Source organism: Panthera onca, chromosome B1, assembly GCF_046562875.1.
Source record: "Panthera onca isolate mPanOnc1 chromosome B1, mPanOnc1 haplotype 2, whole genome shotgun sequence".
Lineage (NCBI taxonomy): Eukaryota > Metazoa > Chordata > Mammalia > Carnivora > Felidae > Panthera > Panthera onca.
In genome coordinates this window covers 161,655,249-161,680,017 of record NC_138342.1, presented here as the reverse complement: position 1 = coordinate 161,680,017, position 24,769 = coordinate 161,655,249, and the positions used below count along the sequence as shown (strand labels likewise).

At 35.7% G+C, this 24,769-nt stretch overlaps 1 protein-coding gene and 1 pseudogene across 4 annotated transcripts in view; both read right to left on the bottom strand.

Moving 5' to 3' along the window:
* Nucleotides 1–7,858: 7,858 nt before the first annotated feature.
* LOC132691800 (disintegrin and metalloproteinase domain-containing protein 5-like) overlaps nt 7,859–24,769 on the bottom strand; it is a 134,351-nt gene continuing 117,440 nt past the window's right edge. For 3 of the 4 annotated variants that reach the window (XM_078445527.2, XM_078445529.2, XM_078445530.2), the window contains 3 exons: nt 19,611–19,770; nt 17,630–17,680; nt 10,914–11,055 (listed from right to left, as the gene is read on the bottom strand). In XM_078445527.2, coding sequence (XP_078301653.1) covers nt 10,935–11,055; nt 17,630–17,680; nt 19,611–19,770 — 332 coding nt within the window. In that variant the 3' untranslated portion in view covers nt 10,914–10,934. Of the gene's footprint in view, nt 8,024–10,913; nt 11,056–17,629; nt 17,681–19,610; nt 19,771–24,769 lie in introns of those variants that run through there. The other variant, XM_078445528.2, reaches the window with a different exon arrangement.
* LOC132692815 (large ribosomal subunit protein eL15 pseudogene) lies at nt 20,409–21,042 on the bottom strand (annotated as a pseudogene).

Below are 24,769 nucleotides of genomic sequence, written 5' to 3'. Positions count from 1 at the left end.
TATATGCCTATCATGACACCTTTGGGGGAACTTTCTTTCTAGTACCTTTCTTGGTAATGAATGTTTTCTAGTGGACATTAATATGTAATACAAAAATATTAACACTTTGTACCCATATGCCTCTACCCCAGACCTCCTTGTCTCCAATGCTTTAATACTCTTCAGGCCCATACCCAGAAGGCCAGGCCAAACCACCCATAAACTAGCTTAGGCTTTTTCCTTCACTTTTATCTAATCATATTCAAGTTATCAATTTATTGCCTCTCAGATTTGAATTCACTATTTAATACTTACTCTGCAAAAATGGATTGAATTCTAAACATTTTATCCATTACCAGTGAAGGCGATGCTAAACCTTGCCATTAGAGGATACCAGAGGCACACTGAGGAAAGAAGAGATTCCTCTGGTGTGTATTGTATTTTTCATTTTCTTATTCCTGCTGCACAGGGAATTAGCACAGTCAGTGAATGTAAACGTGAATGTAAACTATTTCTGATCTCAGTGGAAAAGAATATATTCCCCAGATCAATGGCCACATGCTATGCACCTGAGGTGTTATTAATCACCTCCAGAAATGATACCACATGTGACACATTGATTGAAATTAGGTATACACTTGACCCTTGAGCAACACAAGTTTGAGCTTCTCAGGTCCAGTGATATGCAGATTTTTTTCCATAAATATACGTATAGTACTGTAAATGTGTTTTATTTTCCTTATGATTTTCTTGATGACATTTTTTCTCTAGCTTACTTTATTGTAAGGATACAGGATATAATACATATAACACACAAAATATGTATTAATCAAGTATTCATGTTATCGGCAAGGCTCCCGGACAACAGAAGGCTCTTAGTAAAGTTTTTGGGGAGTCAAAAAAGTTACACATGAACTTTCAACTGTGGAGCATCCCTAACCCCTTGTTGTTCAAGGGCCAACTATACAGTTAGTTAACTCTGCACTGGTCTAATCATTTATCAGTTTCCATCTCATTTTTGCTGGGACAAGACTGAGAAATTAAACAAAAATATGATGGAGACCACCACCCTTGCAGGTTAAAAGTGGTACTAATTTCCACTACCTCCTTTCCCCAAAGATATGTTTTTATTGTTGTTGTTTGTTTGTTGTTTGTTTTTTTGTTTTTGAGTATAGTTGACAAAGAATGTTATATTAGTTTCAATAGTACAACATGGTGATTCAACACCTCTATACATTATGCTCTGCTCACTACAAGTGTAGCTACCATCTGTCCCCATACAAGATATGTTGTTTTTATTTACAATCTTGGCCAAGGGAAAATGGTATCAGTCAGAGATTTACTTTTGGTCTTTTCTACTAGGAGAGCTTTTACTCCACAGATCACGGATTCGATGTGGGATTACTCTAACTGCCAAGTATATCAGTTCCAATTATGCACTTGAGAACTGGTAAATGACCACAGGAGGCGTGTATATACCCAGGAGGCAACCGTGAGCCAAACTTTAGCCAAGAACCAATTTATCACCTGGTTCTCATAGGCCCCAAATCCAACAAGGGTGCTGATGATGTCAATATCAACCCAGAATTTGTGTCTAATTGTCCTCAAAATATAATGTCAGTCCCATTTTGTCAGAGTACAGACACTTGAGTAATTGGCTGCAGCTTCCTTTAGGGAAAGACAGGAGGTATCATGACAGTTTATACTTTCCATGGAGTTAGAGGGTTTTACCAACAAGGAACCAAACCATGTTTTCAGTCAATGGGTTTCAGATTTGAAAAATGGTTCAGGTCCGGGAACTGGGACTCAGGTATTGTGATTTTTTTACTGGGAAAACAATTCTCAGTGTCCTGCTACTCTTGCTTTCTCTTCATTACTGATGTCAAGCAACTCTCTAGTTGGCTGCCAATCTATTTTGCATCCAAAAGCCACAATCCTCTATTTACTCTCTGCAAAACTACCTGTGAGTCAAGTCCCCTTGGCTGCTCCTTCACCCATGCTGATTTAGGTCTCTTGGATTCTGGCAGCCAAGCATTACCACCTGGCCAGCACATCACCATCTGTGTTGACAGGATTTAACCCTAATTATTGGCCTGTGAGTCAGAAAAAGAAATCGGAAATTCCTATGAGATAGGGGTGAAGGCATCCGTTGTTCTGTGAGGAAGAAATTTCTGCAGCATCTTCAAGCACAGTGGCTTCCAACCAGTGAGTGGAGGAGGTGGGTGAAAAAAATCAACATCCTCAGTGGCATACATCCAGAAGTCCTCTTTCCTATTTTCAGGATCTCAGGTTTTTCCCACAGCCTAACAGAGCTCCTTTGAGTATTCAGAAGTCTCTAAACTTGGAAGTGTAACAAATAGATCTTCTGCCTTCCATCCACCTATGTCTGATAGGCAACAATGGCTGATAAAGGCCTCTTTGTAAGTACCATTGATACTCTATGGCTCACAGGCATAGCCAGTAACTTCTTGTCAACAGCCTTAGTTCTCTTATCATCCTTCTGTAGGGCATTAACAAAATTTAGCAGTAATCCACTAACTCCACTGACTTTAAAAACCTGGTTTATTGCATCTCTACCACCACATTCTCCTCTACTGGGCTACTTTTCCCGGTTGCCATGAAATTTTTAGAATCGTACTGCCACCTTGTGTTAGAGACTATCTGTGCCCTTCTTTCCAACGAGGATCCTGTCCTGATTTGTTCCCAGATTCGATGAACCAAACCAAATCCACATCTTACTACCAATTTACTCATAATACTTCCGTTATTGTTTTAACCTGGATCTTCTGAGAAGCAGATGCCAAGACAGGACTAAATGTGCACAGATTTTATTAGGAGGAAAACCACTATGTGGAAAATGGGGAGAAAGATGAAAAGGCTGAGAAAGGTGGCAGACTGAAGCAAGTCTGACCCCAAGGAGAGGAGAGAGGGAGGGAAAACTGGAAGGCAGCAATCTAGGATTCACATAGTTTAAGGAGGGCTCATTCAACATAAGGAAGTTTCATCAGGACTGTTGGGGAGTCTTCAAGCTAGAGTCAGCTGTCAGAGGAGTCCTAAGTCTCCTAGGAATGCCTGCTTTAGTATGTTGATCAACATTCCACCACTGGTTGAGAGCAGATCATGGGCAGTGTGACCTCGATAAAAAGGTACTTGTGTATTTCAGAGTGTGTCAGCTCAGGCCCTTCACCACTCATGCTCCTTATAGCAAGAATACTGTAAGGAACATTCCTGTGCCTGTCACACATGGCACTCAGTTTATGCACATACTTATGTGCATCCAGGGTGTCCAACTTTTAGAAATGGCTAAAGCCTTTGTCAGCACAGCAATGGCACTTTTCCAGTGTCAGTGTACCTCAGAAATTTGTTTAACATCCAACCCAGAAACTAACAAACTGATTCTATAGGGACTTATGAGTGACAGGAGCTGATCTAGTCAAATCTATGACTGCAGCCCTGTCAAAAGGTTCTTTAGAAGGTCTTCTAACATGGGAACTGTGGCAGGCCACAGTTATCACAGATATCACACAGCCTTAATTTTTTTTCCATTTCATATGTGGTAGGGACAATAATGGTCCCCAAATATTCCATGAGTTCTGATGCTTTCTGGCCTCCTTTGAAGTTAGGACTATGTGACTAAATTGAGCCAATCCACCATAAGAATAAATTTTTTGTATCACTGACAGTTAGTGATAGCAGACAGGAGTGAGTTTTCCACACTTTCTTCAGTTTTGTTGGCAACTATGGAGTCCTGTGCTGAGAACACAGAGCTGCAAGACTGAAGAAGCCTGGAGGTCTATCATCAAATAAAGGACAGACTCCACTGCCCAGAAAATGGGCCATACCTGTACAAGGTGACATAAACCATCCATCAGAATCCATCTAAATAGTGTTCAGCTGAAGCTATGAGTCAAAGGGGAGCATGTTAGTATGGATCATCTCAAGTTTCATAGATGAAATCATTCTCCTTTGGAATGTGTCCCGGTTTCTAATTATAATTCTGGAGAAGCAGGCAGGCTCTGTATATTTTCCTAGGGGATCCATATGTGAGTACTCTGCATGTCCTGAGCTCTACCTATCTAAGTTGGGCTCTTCTTTTACCCAGGAATTCAAAAAATGACCCACACTTAGGGAGAGGTACAATCACCAACAAGAATTAATTTGGTAATCTGTGTCTAGTTCATCATGAGGCTACCAGGAATTTAGGTTGGCATATGAACTCAGATAAAACACTGACCTATACGTGTGTGTGTATGTATGTGTGTGTGTGTGTGTATACACACACTTCAGATTCTCTCTCTCTCTCTCTCTCCATATATATATATTTGAGTTAACAGCAACGAAGAGTATTTTATATCAGGGGAATAACCAGCATTATCAGAGATATATCCTACTGAATACAAATTTCAACAGTTGGTGCTTTCAGAATAAGGATTTTGCAAAATCTTCCCAGGTAGAATGATGCACACAGTTAGTTATGAACTGCTGGTGTACAATGAAAAGAGATGGAAGTCAAGGGTGAATAACATCAATATTAAGGAAAAATAAATGGATGGTAACAAAGTACATTGAGAAAGAATTCTCAGAGGTAGATGTGCAACTAGGAATCAGAAGAGATGAAATGTTTCAGAAATGAAAGAAGGAACAAATTTTAAATGAGGAATAATCAATTATAAACAAACTAACAAACAAACAAAAACAGAAAAAGAGGACTGAGATGAATCCATAGAATTTAACACTGTAGAGATAAGGGAATTTTTCCAGAGTGATTCCAGAAAAATGTCAGGGATCAAAGTCTGTGTGCAATAAGCAATGAAGAAATGGTTTTACATTTTGATTTGAGAATTTACATTTACTATTAAATGACTTCATACGAAAGTATATCTGAGTAACAGCACATATTTTGACTGATACAGAACTACTAAGCCCTGTGTTTCCTAAATAGGAATAAAAATCCTCAAAGTTTTTTTTTATAATTTAACTTTATTTTTTATTTTTTAAAATTTACATCCAAATTAGTTAGCATATAGTGCAACAATGATTTCAGGAGTAGATTCCTTAGTGCCCCTTACCCATTTAGCCCATCCCTCCTCCCACAACCCCTCACGTAACCTTTAATTTGTTCTCCATATTTATGAGTCTCTTCTGTTTTGTCCCCCTCCCTGTTTTTATATTATTTTTGTTTCCCTTCCCTTATTTTCATCTGTTTTAGTCTCTTAAAGTCCTCATATGAGTGAAGTCATGTGAGTTTTGTCTTTCTCTAATTTCACTTAGCATAATACCCTCCAGTTCCATCCATGTAGTTGCAAATGGCAAGATTTCATTCTTTTTGATTGCTGAGTGACACTCCATTGTATATATATACCACTTCTTCTTTATCCATTCATCCATCAATGGACATCCGGACTCTTTCCATACTTCGGCTATTGTTGATAGTGCTGCTATAAACATGGGGGTGCATGTGTCCCTTCGAAACAGCACACCTGTATCCCTTGGATAAATACCTAGTAGTGCAATTGCTGGGTGTAGGGTAGTTCTATTTTTAGCTTTTTAAGGAACCTCCATACTGTTATCCAGAGTGGCTGCACCAGCTTGCATTCCCACAAACAATGCAAAAGAGATCTTTTTTCTCCACAACCTCGCCAACATCTGTTGTTGCCTGAGTTATTAATGTGAGCCATTCTGACAGGAGTGAGGTGGTATCTCATTGTGGTTTTGATTCGTATTTCCCTGATGATGAGTGATGTTGAGCATTTTTTCATGTGCCGGTTGGCCATCTGGATGTCTTCCTTGGAGAAGTGTCTATTCATGTCTTTTGCCCATTTCTTCACTGGATTATTTGTTTTTTCGGTGTTGAGTTGGATAAGTTCTTTACAGATTTTGGATATTAAACCTTTATCTGATAGGTCATTTGCAAATATCTTCTCCCATTCTGTCGGTTGCCTTTTAGTTTTGTTGATTGTTTCTTTCGCTGTGCAGAAGCTTTTTATTTTGATGAGGTCCCAGTAGTTCATTTTTGCTTTTGTTTCCCTTGCCTCCGGAGACGTGTGAAGTAAGAAGTTGCTGCGGGCAAGATCAAAGAGGTTTTTGCCTGCTTTCTCCTTGAGGATTTTGATGGCTTCCTGTCTTACATTGAGGTCTTTCATCCATTTTGAGTTTATTTTTGTGTATGGTGTAAGAAAGTGGTCCAGGTTCATTCTTCTGCATGTCACTGTCCAGTTTTTCCAGCACCACTTGCTGAAGAGACTGTCTTTATTCCATTGGATATTCTTTCCCGCTTTGTCAAAGATTAGTTAGCCATACATTTTTGGGTCCATTTCTGGGTTTTCTATTCTGTTCCATTGATCTGAGTGTCTGTTCTTGTGCCAGTACCATACTGTCTTGATGATTACAGCTTTGTAGTATAGCTTGAAGTCTGGGATTGTGATGCCTCCTGCTTTGGTTTTCTTTTTCAAGATTGCTTTGGCTATTTGGGGTCTTTTCTGGTCCCATCCAAATTTTAGGATTATTTGTTCTAGCTCTGTGAAGAATACTGGTATTACTTTGATTGGTATTGCATTGAATATGTAGATTGCTTTGGGTAGTATCGACATTTTAACAATATTTGTTCTTCCTATCCAGGAGCATGGAATCTTTTTCCATTTTTTTGTGTCTTCTTCAATTTCTTTCATAAGCTTTCTAAATCCTCAAAGTTTTACACAACCACCCAATTTCCAACTTTTCACTGGCCTTTTACACAATTTGTATGAAATTATGAGTAATAGAGAAGTGGTCTTCCAGGAAGCAAAACATTTTATTTCAGTGGCACCCTCCTATTTTCCATATCCATCTCCCTTTTCTAATCTAAAAGCAAAATGATTTTTCTCCATCTTTGCCGGATCATATGGTAGTTTTCTACCATACTTTTCTACCATACCAAAACTACCGTACTTTTTCCCATAACAGCTGCACCATTTTGCATTCCTACCAACAGTGGGCAATAGTTTCAATTTCTCCACATCTTCACCAAAATGTATTGTCTTTTTTAAAATTTTTTAAAAATATTTATTTATTTTTGAGACAATGCAAGAGATAGAGTGCAAGCAGCAGAGGGGCATACAGAGGGAGACACAGAATCCAAAGCAGGCTCCAGGCTCTGAGCTATCACCCCAGAGCCCGACGTGGGGTTTGAAGTCATGAACCATGAGATCATGACCTGAGCCAAAGTCGGACGCTTAACCCAACAGAGCCACTCAGGCACCCCGAAAATTTGTTGTCTTTTTATATGAGAGCAAAATTTCTCAAATTTTAGTAATGAATTCTTGTAAGCTGGTACGAACTGGCTCCAGCACACCACTGCCAAGGTTGGGGCAAAGAGGAAAATTCAGATTCTGTAGGGCCCAAACTCTATCAAATTTGATGAACTATCTCTGAAAAAGAGAATATAAAATTGGGTCCTGACTTTGAAAAGAGCCTTATGTAAGTAAGTGGCCCTGATGCTTTTGCTTCCTTAGCTCTACAGTAAATCTGCTCTTGGTAAATAGGAGTCTCAACAGGCTCAAGCATGTATATAGCTTTCAAAGAGAGAAGCATTGGATTGAATTTGGATCCTATTTTCATAAGTGCCACTGGGGCAAGTCACAGGCTAGCTGAAAGCCAGGAGCTCTGAAGAGAAGAAGGGAGGTTGGACTGAGGAAAGAAGACTCGGGTCAACCTAAGGAGCATAAGGGAAAAACGTGACACTGTATACTTCACTCTTGAGAGTGAACTGGCAGGCCCTCTTGGCTTCATGAGATGAGGGTCTTAGGCTGCTTTCACCTGATTCAGAGCCTCTGATGGATTCATGTTGGAGTACATAGGGTGGAAGCTGAGACTGAAAATACAGAGAAAACATCAGACATAATTTTGGTGATTCAAGTGCTGATGATTTATTATTTCATACTTTAAACCGTCAGTAGTGCCAACAGAGTTGAGGGTGAAATTATTTTTCCCTTCTTGGTTTAGTTCAGTTTCTGAGGATTTCTTTGGTAATGTCCTTTCTCCAGGCCAATGTTGTTACAGACTGTTGCTGCAAGAGAAAACAAAATAGAATATAACACAAACAAAATGCCAGTGGTGCTTTTTTCTCTTTTTTTCAAGCCCTAACACAAATAACTTGAAGGTTATAATTAACTGAAGGGAAAGGATCAGGGAAATAAAAATTAATTCCAGAAAATCAATTATTTGTTACCTCAACTGCAAATACTCTTAGTTTTGTAATAGAAGCAGCTTCCTAAAATTCTGTAAGTTGTTCATTTGCCTATGTTCAGAAACTATTTAGGTCAATAAAACAAAGTACTTTGAAATTTCCATTCTAAATATATGAATTTTAATTTAGAATAAAAAAGAAAAAAAAATGCAATAATTCTAAGTACAATCACATTTGGTAAAATATAAAAACACCAATATATATGCACACACACATGTGTGCAACTATATATTAAAATATTTTAACAATAATCTTCGTGGGTGCTAAAATTAATGATCACTGTTTCATTATTTTGCATACCTGTATTTTTGAAATGAATGTTTATTGTTTGTTACAATTGTCATAAGAACCAGAATGATTCACATACTCACATACAGATACAATTTATTGAATGAATTAAGAAAGGACTGTCAAGGGGCACCTGGATGGCTCAGTTCATTGGGCATCCAACTTCTGCTCAGGTCATGATCTCATAGTTCATGGGTTCGAGCCCAGCATCCAACTCCATGCAGAAAGCTCAGAGTCTGGAGCCTGCTTTGGATTCTGTGTCTCCCTCTCTCTCTTTCTGTCTCTCTGTCTCTCTCTCTCTCCGTTTCTCTCTCTCTCTCAAGAGAAAAAAAATAAACATTAAAAAAAGAAAGAAAGGACAGTCAAGGTAAGATTTGGGAATACCAATGTCTCTGGATGGAAAAGGATCTTAATGTAATTAAAATCTAAATATCACCCTTTATCATGAAAAATGAAAACAGTTAAGCATAAAATAAAGTCAAAATGTTTGTTGAAAACTTCAGTACAAAATTGAAAATGACAAAAATTTTGGAACCAAAATAAGGCATGTTTTAAAAACAGGAATTTATTAATGGTAGGCTAGGTCTAAAATTCCAATTTACATAACAAAAATCAGTGCAATGAGAGATGGGAGAGGGTAAAAATACACTAAGCATCTCTCATATAAAGAAAGTCTCAAAAATTCCTGTAATCTCAGATAAGTATGTTGTGTATTTTCTCTTTTTTTAAGTTTATTTATTTATTTTGAGAGAGAGAGAGAGAGAGAGAGACAGAATCCCAACCAGGCTCCATGCTATCAGCGCAAGCCCTACCCAAGGCTCAAACTCACAAACCATGAGATCATGACCTGAGCCAAAACCAAGAGTCTGCCACTTAACTGACTGAACTATCCAGGCACCCCTGTATTGTGTATTTTCTATTTGTGCTGCACTTGTTATAGAAATAGCTCATTACTAAATGACACAGTGGAAAGTAACAGAAAATTCAATAGGATAGAAAAATAAACTAAAATTTAAGATATTCTATAGTTCAGAAAGTATACCATTCACATATGCAACTGACTACTTAATAGTAACTAACTTATAAAAGTTACAACCTGATATAATGGATTGGTGGTTATCACTACAACTAGGTAATCTGGCAATAGGTATCAAAGACAATGATAGTGTATATATTATATTTATGTTTTGATGAATTTCTCTTATAGGGATTTATTCTGAGACTATAATTGGACAATTGCTCTAAAGGTATATTTATATAATAATGTTTATTACAGGGTGTTTGCAACAATGAAAAACTGGAAGTAGTCTAAATATTCATAATGATGGATTTTTAAAATGAGTTATTTTTCATTTTTAAATTGAATACTATATGTCACAAAATGATGACATAGACCTATATCTTCAGATATTAAAAGTTGTCCATAATAGTCTCTAAGTAAAAAAAAAAGTATATGTATGTTTTGCTTAGAAAAACATTTAAGAAGATATGCATCTATATTGTTAAAGGAAATTTTTCTTGAATACTGTGATTATGAGAAACTTCTTTTTAACTTGTATACTTACCAAAGTATCCTATATGTTTTAATAAAATTTGATAGTACATTAAAAATACTTAAAATGTTTTTTGAAAATAAGCAACCCCATAAATCACTGCCAAGGCTAATGTCATGAAGATTTTCCCCTAAGTTTTCTTCTAGGAGTTTTTCAGTTTCAGGTCTTACATTTGAGTGTTTAATCCATTTTGAATTGTTTTTGTGTATGGTGTAAAGAAAGGGTCAAATTTCATTCTTTTATATGTGGATATCCTACAGGTTTTCCCAGCACCATTTCTCAAAGAGACTCTCTTCCCCACTGTGTATTCTCAGCACTTTTTTCAAAGATCAGTTGACTATATACATATATATATATATATATATATATATATATATATATATGCATGAGTTGATGTCTGAGCCCTCTATTCTGTTCCATTGGTCTGTATCTGTATTTATATGAGCACCATACTGTTGGATTATAGTAGCTTTGCAACGCAGTTGACCCTTGAACAGTACAGGGATTAGGAGCACCAACCCCCCATGCAGTTGAAAATCTGTGTATAACTTTTGACTTCCCTGAAAGTTAACTACTAATAGGCTACTGTTGACTGGAAGCCTTACTGATAATATAAACAGTCAATTAAAATATAAACAGTCAATAAAAACAGTCAATTAAAACAGCCAATGCTGGCCTCATAAAAGTGTTCCCTCTTCTTCAATTTATATATATATACATATATATATATATATATATATGTATATATATATATTGTACTGTATTAATAAGTAAGCTAAAGATTAAGAATATCATAAAGAAGAGAAAATACATTTACAGCACTATACTGTATTTATTAAAAAATTGTGTATGAGTGGACCCACACAGTTCAAACTCATGTTGTTCAAGGGTCATCTGTATGTTTTGAGATCAGGAAGTGTGAGGCTTCCAGCTTTGTTCTTTCTCAGCATGTTTTGGCTCTTCAGGGTACTTTGTGGTTCCACATGAGTTTTAGAATTGTTTTTTGTATTTCTGTCAAAAATACCATAGAAATGTTATCAAATTTGCAGATAACTTTGGGTAGTATGGACATTTTAACAGTATGAATTCTTTCAATCAAAAACCTATAATGTCTTCTCATTTGTGTGTTACTTAACTTCTGTCATCAATGTCTCGCAGTTATCAATACACAAGTCTTTCACCATCCTACTTAAGTTTATTCCCAAGTATTTTATTTATTTTATTCCCAAGTATTTATTTCAGCAGATCCTATTGCATTTTTAGGGTTTTCAAAATATAAAATCATGTCACCTGCAAACAGGAACAATTTTACTTCTTCCTTTTCTGATTTAGATGCCTTTATTTTCTTTTTGTTACTTAACTGTCCTGGCTAGAGCTTCCACTACTAGACTTAGTAAGATGTGGTGGTTAAGTTTTTCACTGTTGAGTATGATATTAGCTGTGAGCTTTTCATATATGGCCTTTATTATATTGAGGTAATCTCCTTCCACCTAATTTGTTAAAAGTTTATATCATAAAAATGTTTTCAATTTTGTCAAATGCCTTTTCTGTATGCATTGAAATGACCCTGCCATTTTTTATTCTTCATTTTGTTAATGTGAGATATCACATTGATTAATTTTTGTATGTCGAACCATCCTTACAACCCAGTGATATCACTTTGTTATGGGGATGATCCTTTAATGTGCTGTTGAACTTTGTTTGCTAGTATTTTGCTGAGGACTTTTGCATCTATACCAATCACAGATATTAGCCTATGGTTTTCTTTTCTTGTGGTGTCCTTGTATGGTTTTGGTGTCAGGGTAATGCTGGCCTCATAAAATGAGATTGAAAGTGTTCCCTCTTCTTCAATATCTTGGAAGAGTTTGAGGAAGATTGGTATTAATTATTCCTTAAATGTTTGGTAGAATTCACCAGTAAAGCCAGTCTATCCTGGACTTTATTTGCTGGGACGTTTTTGATTACTGGTTCAAACTTACTAGTTATTGATCTGTTCACTTTCTATTTCTTCATAATTTAACCTTGGTAAGCTGGGTGTTTTTAGAAATTTATTCGCTTCTTTCAGGTTTTCCAGTTTGTTGGTATGTAATTGTTCATAATAATTTTTTATGATTCTTTTTATTTTTGTAGCACCAGTTGTAAGGTCTACTCTCTCATTTCTGATTTTATTCATATTAGTCTTCTCTCTTTTTGTGTTAGTCTAGCTAAAGTTTAATTAATTTTCATTTAAAAAACAGTGCTTTTGTTGATTTTTTCAATTGCTTTTCTATTCTTTAAAAAAATTTTAATATTTGTTTATTCTTAAAAGAGAGAGAGAGAGAGAATGAATGAAGGAGGAGCAGAGAGACAGGGAGACACAGAATCTGAAGAAGGCTCCAGGCTCCGAGCTGTTGAGCACAAAGCCCAGGGCTCAAACTCACAAACTGCAAGATCATGACCTGAGCCAAAGTCGGACACTTAACTGACTGAGTCACCCGAGCACCCCAACTGCTTTTCTATTCTTTATTTTGTTATTATCTGCTCTAATCTCTATTATTTCCTTCCTTCTGCTAACTTTGGGCTTTAGTTTGTTCTTCTTTTCCTCATTTCTCGATGTGTAAAATTAGGTTGTTATTTGAGATCTTTCTACTTTTTAAAAAATGTAGGCCTTTATTGATATAAACTTCCCTCTAAGCACTACTTTTTAAAATTGTTTTTAATGTTTATTTAGTTTTGAGAGAGAGAGAGAGAGAGAGAGAGAGAGTGTGTGTGTGTGTGTGTGTGTGTGTGTGTGTGTGCCTGAGTGGGGGAGGGGCAGAAAGACAGAGGGAGACACAGAATCAGAAGCAGGCTCCAGGCTCTGAGCTGTCAGCACAGAGCTGGATGTGGAGCTCGAACCCATGAACTGTGAGATCATGACCTGAGCTGAAGTCTGACACTTAACCAGTCAACTGAGCCACCCAGGCTTCCCTAAGCTGTGTTTTGGTATGCTGTGTCTTCATTTTCATTTGTCTCAAGATATTTTCTTAAAAAATACTCCAAAAGAAAGTTTTCTAATTTCCTTCTTATTTCTTCTTCATTGGTTGTTCAAGAATGTACTGTTTAATTTCTGCATTTTTGTAAATATTCCAGTTTTCCTTCTGCTACTGATCTCTAGTTTCATTCCATTGTGGTCAGAAAAGATACCTGGTATGACATAAATTTTCTTAATTTGTTAGGATTTCTTTTGTCAACTAATACTTCATCTATACTAAAGAATATTTCATGTACACTTAAGAATTTATATTCAGCTACTGTTGGGTAGACTGTTCCATATATGTCTATTAGGTCCCATTGGTCTATAGGGTTGCTCAAGGGTGTTCTTTTTAAGTTGATTTGCTGTGTGAATGTTCTATTATTGAAAGTGAGATACTGCAGTCTCCTACTTTTACTGTATAGCTGCCTATGGATTTCTCTGCTCATATCTATCAACGTTTGCTTTATATATTTAGATGCTCTGATGTTGGGTGCATATATACATACATATATATACGTATATATATATATATATACGTGTATATATATATATACGTACGTATACATATATATACATATATACATATATATACATATATATACATATGTATGTATACGTATACATATGTATACATATATATACATATATACATATACGTATATATATATACACATTTCTGGTGAATTAATCCTTTTTATCATCATATAGTGTAAATAATGTATGACCTGTGTTTCTTGTGACAGGTTTTGACTTAACATATATTTTTCTAATATAAATATAGCCAACTATACTTAAGAGTAAATAAGACGTGGGGTGCCTGGATGGCTCAAGTGGGTTAAGCATCTGACTTTGGCTCAGGTCATGATCTCACAGTTCGTGGGTTCAAGCCCTACATCGGGCTCTGTGCTGACAGCTCAGAGCCTGGCACCTGCTTTGGATTCTCTGTCTCCCTCTTTCTCTGTCCTTCCCCTGCTCACACTGTCTCTCTCTGTCTCTAAAAAAGGGAATAAATGTTTTTAAAAAATTAAAAACAAGAGTAAATAAGACATGTGTATATTGTGGGTCTGTTTTTGGAACCAACAAAAAAAAATAGAGATTCCACTCTTAAGGCGCCACTGCTATGTGGTGGAGAGAAGAATGTTCTTTTGAACAATTGTGGATCAATTATATATCTATATGGGAAAAATAAACTTTTATCACTACCTCACACACAAAACAAGAATTAATGGATCACTGAATAGAAAGTGTTGATATTAAGCAGTGAAAGTTTTCTTTTTCTTTCATCTTCAACATTATGTTATTATATTTCTATTTTCACAAAAATTTTACAATCATTTTATAATTTTCCATCAAAAATAATGTCAAGATTTTTATTTTAGGATTGCATTAAATCTATAGATCAATTTGGGAAAAAATTATATCTTAAAATATTGATCACACCATGTTCCTCAATTGATTCAGGTCTTCTTAAAATTCTCAGCAATATTTTGTATTTCAAGTATAAATCTCTTTCATATTCTCACTGAATACATTCCCATGTATGTCTCTCTGTCTGTGTATCTGTCTGTCTGTCTCTCTCTCACACACACATACACAAAGTATATATAGTTGCATTTTTCAATTTTAATTTTCTCATTGTTTGTTGCTTGTGTATGTGTAAAGTTAAAATTGATTTTATATTGGGGTGCCTGGGTGGCTCAGTCAAGTTGAACATATGACTTTGACTCAGGTCATGATCTCACTATTCGTTGGTTCGAGCCCCACATCAGGCTTGCAGCTGTCAGCCTGTCAGCATGGAGCCCACTTCAGATCCTCTGTCCCCCCCTATACATTGGGTATAGAAATTACTTAAAAATAAAATCTTGGGGTGCCTGGTCAGTTTAGCGGCCCACTTCAGTTCAGGTCATGATCTCGGGCTTTGTGAGGTCAAGCCCTGCATTGGGCCCTGTGCTGTCAGCTCAGAGCCTGGAGCTTGCTTCACATTCTGTGTTTCTCTCTCTGCCCTCCCCTACTTGCGGGCTCTCTGTCTCTCTCTCTCTCTCTCTCTCTCAAATAAATAAATAAATAAACATTAAAAAAACTGATTATATATTGGCCTTGTATCCAGGCACCTTAAATTCATTTATTAATTCTAATTTGTTTGTAATTTCTTAGACTTTTCTATGTACACAGTCATATTATCTACAAACAATGACATTATTCATTCTTTATTTCCAATCTTTCTACTTTTTTTTCTTACCTTATTTTCCTGGCTAGGATCACCCATACAATGTTGAAAAAGAATACAATTGTGAAATATGTTCCTGATCTCAGGGGTAAACATTCACAATTTCAGCATTAACTGGAATGTTTTCTGTATATTTTCTTGTTTCAAATTTCCTTTACCAAATTGCAATATCCTTCTATCACTGGTTAAGTGGGCATTTTTGTAGTGAAAGGCTATTTTTTTCTTCACCTATAGAAATGATCACATATTGTTCTCTTCTATCAATATGGTAAATTATATTATTTTCTAATTTTAAATGAACTTATCGTTATTAGTTCACCCTTCCCCTCCATGGCTATTTATCTTTTACGATGCTAACTAGATTTATTTGGAAATGTTTTATTTAAAATTGCTGCATCTTTAATCAGAAACTGATTTATAATTTTCCTTTCTAGTAGAGCTTTTGTCAAGTTTTGGTATTAAAGTTAGTCTGGCCACATGGAGAAACCTGGGATACGCTTCTTTTTATATTCTCCAGATGACTAGTGTAAGACAGGTATTACTTCTTTTTTAAATATTTGAAAGATATAATGGTTTGAATTACTTTCCCATGTCTTCATTCTTTTTCTGGTATATGTCTATTCATCCATGCTCTTTGCCATGTGGCCTTTTAGTATCTCCTATTAGAGTGGGTGGAGTATATCACACACATCCCCTCATTGGGTTTGGTATTGTGACTTGTTTGGCCAATGCAATATAAGATAATGTGATTAAGAAAGTGCTGGCTTAATTTATCTTGGCTCTTTTGTTCCTGATGCATGCCATGAAAACAATATGCCCAAGTATCAACTTTGTGAGAAAGTTTTAAGTGACAGTTTCCAGATATTTAATGGGAAAGACTTATTCATATTTGCATTTTTTTTCTCTATTCTATTTTGGGAAAGATATGTTTTTGGAAAGTACATATATTTCATATGAAAATTTAAATTTATTGATTTTAAGTTATCACTATTATTATCTTTTTTTCTAATGTCCAAAAGATTTTTAATATACAATTTTATTACCTGACATTGGTATTTTATAACCTTTCTCTTTTTATTTTGAGCCACTGACTAATTTTTTTTCTATTTTCATATGCTTCAACAGATACATTTACAAACATTTGTCTTAATGAAAGAAAATGTTAGGTAAAGGACGTATTATACACATTCCAATGAGTTAAGCATATGGTCATTCTCATATCCTTCTACACATAAACTTACATTACACGTATATTTTAATGAAGAAGATGTTACTTGAAAGAAGGTTTATACACAGTGTAGTTTCAGTTAATATATGCATTACTATTTTTAAGAATCCGCCTCTCTCTTTGCTCATTTTTGTTATTTTTCTGTTTATTTTCCTTTTCATTTATTTCTGCTCTTTCCTTAATTATTTGTTTCCATCCAGTCTTTGAGTGCAATTATTTCTTCTTTTTCTTTTTGATAGAGATTATCATGAAATAAACCACATTTGATTGTTCTCTGTCCTGTAATACGCATTTCATTGTGATTAAAAGGATTAAAGTATAGTCTTACCTAGAAAGCAATGATATGCCTAATTTTTTTAGAACCTAAAACAGTCAGTCTTGACAATAAGATTAGGAAGGTGACTGTCCATACTTAATAGAGTTTCTTTCAAAATTAGGAATTCCCTCAATTCAGACATGTATCTCAATATTTGTTACACAAATATCATAGCATGCAACTTTGTACTGCAAGGATGAAGACAGAATTTGAAAAATAATCTGGGATGCTATATAAAATATTGTCTCCTTTTATATTCTACCCATCATACGGTATGGGAAATATTTATATACCAATAACAAAGAAGGAATATATAATTTTACAAAATATTCTGTTTGATTACTCCATAGTCTCATCTCTAAATTTACTTTCCCAGATGAATTAAGACAGTAAAATGAATGAAAATGTCAAGTCTTTATCTTACTAGCAGTTATTTTTTTCTAAGACAATAGTGTAACTACAAGCACATATGATATCCCTTATAATATCAGTGTTCTTTACATGTGGCAGTAAAATGTCATTAAGATATAAGTGCTCTTTACCAATGCTCAAAAAAAAAAATCCCACAAATTATGTGCTTACTGATGCTTGTGAGTGTACACAAAAATCACTCCTTTAGGGTAGGTTGGTAAAGAGAGATTGAGATATCATGAAAGCAAGCTTTGTTTTTTTTCGTATTATAAATGCTAACTAACAGTGAGAAACATAAAGAATCTTATGAACAAATATTTTGGTTTCAAATTAATAATTTTGAAGTGCTCCTAAACAATGATCAAAACATACAATGCACAATGGTTAATCGCGTTGTTCTATATTCACCTTTCACTGGGGGATAATTTGCTGTTACTGCTGCTTTCTTCTGACACAGATCTATAAAATTGACAAAGTTTATTTTAAGTGGGAAAATTTTTAAATCTTGAACAACTAAGTGAATATTTTTCAAAGAAACAGAGTGACTCATTAAATGTCTCTTTCCAACAAAATAAAACAGGTACAATTCTTTTTTGTCTTTCTTGAATTACATTAACATACTCTGAGTGTTATATTACCTTCAGGTGTATGGTATAATGATTCAACAATCATTTTACTCAGTGTCCATCGAGGTAAGTGTAGTCTTAATCCCCTTCACCTATTTCATCCATTCCCTCAACCCACCACCTATCTGGCAACCAGTTTGTTCTCTGTATGTATGAGTCTGCTTTTTGTTTGTCTTTTTTTTTGCTTGTTTGTTCCTTTGTTTCATTTCTTAAATTCTGCATATGAGTGAAATCATATTTGCCTTTCTCCGACTGATTTCACTTAGCATAATACACTCTAGTTCCATCCATGTTGTTATAAATGGCAAGATTTCATTATTTTTTATAGCTGAGTAATATTCCATTGTGTATATCTACCACATCTTCTTTATGCATTCATCTATAGATAGATGCTTAATATTAGAACAAATGCCATCAGCCACCTTGCTTTGTTGGCTAACTCCTCTCATCTTACTTTTACATGTATTATTATTTATAAGCCCACATACGTACAGACAGGCCCTTTGCTTCTATGATACCCCTAACTCCTCTGGTCAAATTAAGCTAAAGCCTTAAAGTAGCAGTCAAAAATTTCAGTTAATTTTTCTATATATTCCTATTTTTTTCTTCCTTTCATAATATATTCATGTCTTCTCTTTCTACCAATTCCTGGAAGTTAGAACTAGAGGTAAATCGCTCTGTGGAAAAACATAGTAAATTATGAATAAGGGGCTTAATAATTATGACTAAATATTTGTGTAACAGATTACAGATAATGTGGTGATTTCACTTACTAGTTTTGTATACCCAAAAGTTTATTATACTTTTGAAAATAATAAGGGAAGCTTATTATCTCTCATTGTATAGAGTTATAGAGAATAATATTTTTTATTATGAAATTTATTGTCAGATTGGTTTCCATACAACACCCAGTGCTCATCCCAACAGGTGTCCTCAATACCCATCACCCACTCACCCCTCCCTCCCACCCCCCATAAACCCTCAGTTTGTTCTCAGTTTTTAGGAGTCTCTTATGTTTTGGTTCCCTCCCTCTCTAACCATTTTTTTTTCTTCCCCTCCCCCATGGTCTGGTTAAGTTTCTCAGGATCCACATAGGAGTAAAAACATATGGAATCTGTCCTTCTTATAGAGAATAATTTTAAGAACATAGAGATTAAATCACTTGCTCAAGGTGCCATAGTGTCTGCATGCAAGATTTAGGCATTAAAAATAGGTTTTCTGAGGCTAAAATGTAATTTTTTCCCATTTCATGACGCTGCCTTCTGTGTCCTAACCTGTGTTATAAACTGCACATGTAATTTCTGGTTAAGAAATGTTTTTATAAATTAGCAGCATCAATACTTAGGAAAATAAATATTATGCAAGCAGGTTCATAAATACTATTTTCAGCTGAGAGAGCTATTCTAATAAAGTCATTTGTTACTGGTCTGAGTACCTGTATCTAAAAAATTCCTTGAGATGCAGTATTACATATTCTCATGAAGCCCGAAGACAGAATTGGTAGACTAAGAGGCTGAACAGACCTCCACAATACTCTTGGCAGCTATAGCTCCTCTGAAAGTGATACTAGTGGTAAAATGAATGGTTATAGTAAGGAGTAAAACTAGGAAACAACAAAAAAAAGGAGGACATCAGACGGATTTGAAATATTTCCCTGGGCCTCGCCTCATATTGTTCTACCTCCTGTCTTAGATTATCCCTGATGAAACAGGAATACTTTTTTCTTGACTCATTGAATTTAATAAGAGTAAACAAAAACATACCTGTCACTTTCAGTTTCCCCCCTGTAGCACAGCTCTCTTATTTTATTCTGCTTTATTACAACAGCAGCAGTGATGATGAGCAGAGGTAGAGAAATGTAGAAAATGAGTTCAAATTGGTGTTTTGAAGGAGTGGTAGATCGTCCCCCCAAATCACTTTTACCTGTAATGGAAAATTATAGGTAATTTCATATTATACTCATAATTTCAAATTATATTAGAAATTTTATTAACCAAATGAAAATATGTAGAGGATATCATTACCAACATTATTCCCAAACACTAAACATTTCACTCATATTTTATGAATATATTACAATATTAAACTAACATACAAACTATTAAAACTAACATATAAAATATGAATTAAACTAACATATAAATTAACATTTAAACTAACATATAAAATATAAAATGGGCTGCTACTAGTGCTTTATTGCTCAGGAATTTCCAACCTTACACCCTATAGTAGATTTATAGTATAGATTTATTTGATTGAAGGTAATCTTCCTTCATGAAGTATACGTTTAATGCTTGCAACCATTTCTTCAACTTCTTTCTGATATAGCTTATCCAAAATTCAAACATGTATATCATAGAGAGTATTGGGATTGTACCTATACATGAGAATTAAATCTGAGAAATGTGGCATTTAATTTCTCTTACATTACATTATATATTTTTTCTAAATATTAAAAATTTGTACTCACTAAATAACTAAATTATTTAACTAAGTTCTTTTTTTTTTTTTTACTGTCCTACATTGTTTATTAGGTAAGAATTTTACGAGCATTATTTATATTAGTGGTAACAGCAGAACTGAAGAGTATTGCATCTTCTCCATGCTGCATGGGGAGGACCACCGATAGTGTGCCCCTTTCCAAAGCCACTGCTCTCGGTCTGCAGATGTCAGCCTTCCCATCTCCCTGTGCCTGTGGACTGGTTTGGTGATCCCCTGGGTGTAGGGGTTTCTTCTAATAGCTTTATGGAATGGATCAATGAGGATAATCTCGAAGAATTTGTATGTGGAATCTTCGCCAACCCAGTAAGAATTCAAGACTCTTAGAACCCCACAGTAGCATCTAGCTCACTCCTCTGCAACAGATTGAAGGTTTGGGGAAAATTTTAGCTGGTTAACACCATGATGGACAGGCTTGCCATAGGTAACACTCTCAGGGACTGGGCATTTATGGCCACCATGTCGCACACGAATCTGATGTATGACATAACGTTGCTTGGACTTGTACTCCCAGTCTGTGGGCTTTAAGGGTTTTATCAGCTAGGGGGGCTGGAAAGGGGGCTGTGGAGAGCAGAGAGCTGGCGATAGCGCCAGCAACACACCCTGAGAAGAAAGCGCATTACAGGGACTGCTTCTTCTTCCATAGCTCCTGGATGTACTTGTAATCGCCCATCTTGGCTTACCTTTGAGCTGATAGCTGCCACCAGACAGAAAGAAAAAAGTCTTTCTCCTCTTAAGTTTTTAATCAAATATATAGCCATAGGAAATTAAGATGGCTCTAGAATTATTTTGTAGAATGCATGGCCAAACTTGACTTTGACCCATTTTTGACTGATGTTAATATCTACATTTTCCTCATCAGTTCTTATTCATTCTCAGCTGACATCTGTATTCATTCCTAAGCATCTGACCTATATGGGTACTCAACTTCCACCACATTGTATATACCAGCCACCGATCTGGGTTTATAATGTTATCAAGCTCTGCTTTCTCCAAAATTTATTGGCAAGTTGTTTTTTTTTTTTTTTTAATTTGGTATAGATACCAAATACCAAATACTGTTCTCTGCTAGTTCAAACAATGGAGGATCTGATAAGTAGAGGAGCCACCCCCCCAGGTACAGTTGTGCATGGTCAGGGCTTAATATACTCCTCTGAAGACTGCCCCAGTGCTTCTCTTTTAGTTCCTGTAGCATTTTTCAAGTCAGTTCAAACTAGGAGCAACACTTTTCCAGTCTAGTTTGTGCTTGTGATTGGGGTTTCCAATACCTCTGGAATGAGGATGACATTATATTTGTAATCAGAAAGCCAGTGAATCAGATGAAGAGGGCATCCTCTCTGGCCAAATACTGCAGATTGATTCTCAGCTACTTTTATAGTCTTTTGGATAATCAATGATGCCACATGGGTTATTCGAAAAGGAATGTAATATATGCCCAGAAAGCCTCAGAACATGAGTAGGATTTCTAAAAACCCAAAAAAAAACTGGTCTTACATCTTTACCTCCTATTGTCTAGTTTTAACAGGCACTACTAGTAACCACCATGAAAGAATATTTATTCACTTATTTACTCTGGGTCTCCATTTTACATTGGTTAAGATTAGTCCCCAATAATCTTCTCTCAAGCTTCTTTTACTTAATTCCAAAGGTGTAGTGAATTTTTCAGGCATTTAACTATTAATGGTGTTTAACCTCCTCCCTTTTATTACCCCAAATGTCTTAGCCTTTATGGCTCAAGAGTTTGTTAAATCAGACTCCCTAAAACAGAGGTCTTACCCCTGCCAAACTTTATAGACAAACATCAGGTACAGAAAAAAGGTGGGTTTTTTTATTGTTGTTTTGTTTTGTTTTGTTTTGTTTTTCATGAAAGAGCTTGAATCCATCAGCTGCAACTCCTAAAAGTTTCCCTTCTTTTCCTTTTTCCCCTACATTCAGAATGATTTCAGAAAAAAACAGATGAGAGCTTTGAGTAAAGTAGTCATGAATGGCACTGTTAATTATGCAGCTTACATGATTACCCACTTTCTCCAACTGGCTATTCTGCCATAAATAGATAGATTCCAGGTTTATTTAGAATAATCAGGTATGCCTGGGTGGCTCAGTAAATTGAGTGTCCGACTTCAGCTCAGGTCATGATCTCATGCTTTGAGAGTTCAAGCCCTGCATCAGGCACTCTGCTATTAGTACGGAGCCCACTTCAGATCCTCTTCCCCCCGCCCCTTCCCCTCCGCCACTCACTCTGTCTGTCTCTCTCAAAATTAATTAATTAATTAATTTTAAAAAAAAGAAGAATCTATGTATACAGGTAAGTATACCCTACCAAAAAAATTTTATAGCGAGGGGCTCCTAGTATCTTCCTATTAGCAAATACTATTATTAGTGTGTGTGCTGGTTAATTTTATGTGTCCAACTTGACTAGGCCACAACATGCTCAGATATTTGGTCAAATATTATCCTGGGTGTTTCCGTGAGTGTGAATTGGAATAAGATTAACATTTAAACCAGTAGACTAAGTAAAGCTGATAGCTTTCTTTAATGTGAGTAGGCCTCATCCAATCAGCTGGAGGCCTTAATAAAACAAAAAACACTGATTCATCCATGAATAAGAGAGGATCCTTCCTGCCTGAGGAGCTTTCATAGTAGACCTACAGGCCCCAGAATATAAGGGATTAAGACAGACCTTATGGCAGCTGACCAAGGGAAACTAGTTGGATTAAAAGGTTTCCTCTGATCCCAGGTTCAAGTGCCACCATTCTACTGCCATTTGGACCCAGAGTGATATAGGGAAAGCAACCATGAACATTGGCCTGGGACCATCAAAGTTGTCTTATGGGAAGTCTCAAATACCAAATAATCCAATACTGAGATGCAAAATTTTCTGAGTTATGAAAACTGGTTTGGAAGGTTGAAGTTAAAGAACAAAATCCATTTGGAAGTTAAAAAAAACAGGAACTAAAAGCAACGTTGTTTTGGGGTCAAATGAGTAAGCATAAATTATCCGCCTTCTATGGTTGCTGTTTTTAACTCTGACTGCAGATGTTGACAATTGTAATTTGTGGTCCACTTGTTTTAACGTTTATTCATTTTTTGAGAGACAGAGACAGAGCATGAGCGGCGGAGGGGCAGAGAGAGAGAGGGAGACACAGAATCCGAAGCAGGCTCCAGGCTCTAAGCTGTCAGCACAGAGCCTGACGCAGGGCTCGAACTCACAGACTGTGAAATCATGACCTGAGCCGAAGTCGGACACTTAAGTGACTGAGCTGCCTAGGCACCCCTAATTTGTGGTTCATTTTGAGTGATGCGACTTAAGTGTGCAGCCTAAGGGTATTGAAATCATTAACAGTCCATCTTTGACTTAGTCTTTGGATTAACTGTTGTGCTTTGTGTCAAGAGAGTGCTAATATAATTTTTCTTATTGTCAATATTATAATCATGTTTTCTAAGAGCTCAGATGATGATAATCAGAATCATTACAATACTAACACCAGCATGACCCGGACATCACTGAACATGAAAACTAAATGACTATTTTTTTTTTAAGTTTGTTTATTTTGAGAGAGATAGCACATGAGTGGAGCGGGGGCAGAGAGATAGGGGCAGAGAGAGAGAGAGAATCCCAAGTAGGCTCTGCACTGTCAGCACAAAGCCTGACATGGGGCTCAAACCCATGAACTGTGAGATCATGACCTGAGCCCAACTCAAGAGCCAGATGCTTAACCAACTGGGTGAGGTGACCCTCACCCAGTCATGAGGTGACCCTACATGACTATTTTTAATACCACTGGATTGAAAATATAAATAACCAAAGAGCATATTACACAATATGACAAAAATAATTTGGATGCAGAAATAAACCCACACATATATGGTCAATTATTTTATGACAAAGGAGCCAAGAATATAAAATGGGGAAAGAACAGTCTCTTAAATGAATGGTATTGGGAAAACTGGTTATCCACATGCTAAAGAATGAAATTGGACTATTCTACATAATATACAAATATTAATATAAAATGTTTTAAAGACTTGAATGTACTTGAAACCATAAAACTCCTAGAATAAAACAGGTAGTAAGCTCCTTGATATTGATTTGGTGATAATTTTTTGAAATCTGACATCAAAAGTAAAAACAACAAAAGCAAAAATAAACAAGTGAGACTACATCAAACTAAAAAGCTGCACAGCAATGGAAACCATCAACAAAATTAAAAGGCAACCCATTGAATGAGAGAAAATATTTGCCAATAATATATCTAATAAGGGGTTAATATCCAAAATATATTAAGAATTCATCCAACTCACCAGCAAAAAAACAAACAAATAATCTGATTTTTAAATGGGCACAAGACATGAATAGAAATTTTTCCAAAGAAAACATTCAAATGGCTAACATACATGAAAAGATGCTCAACATCACTAATCA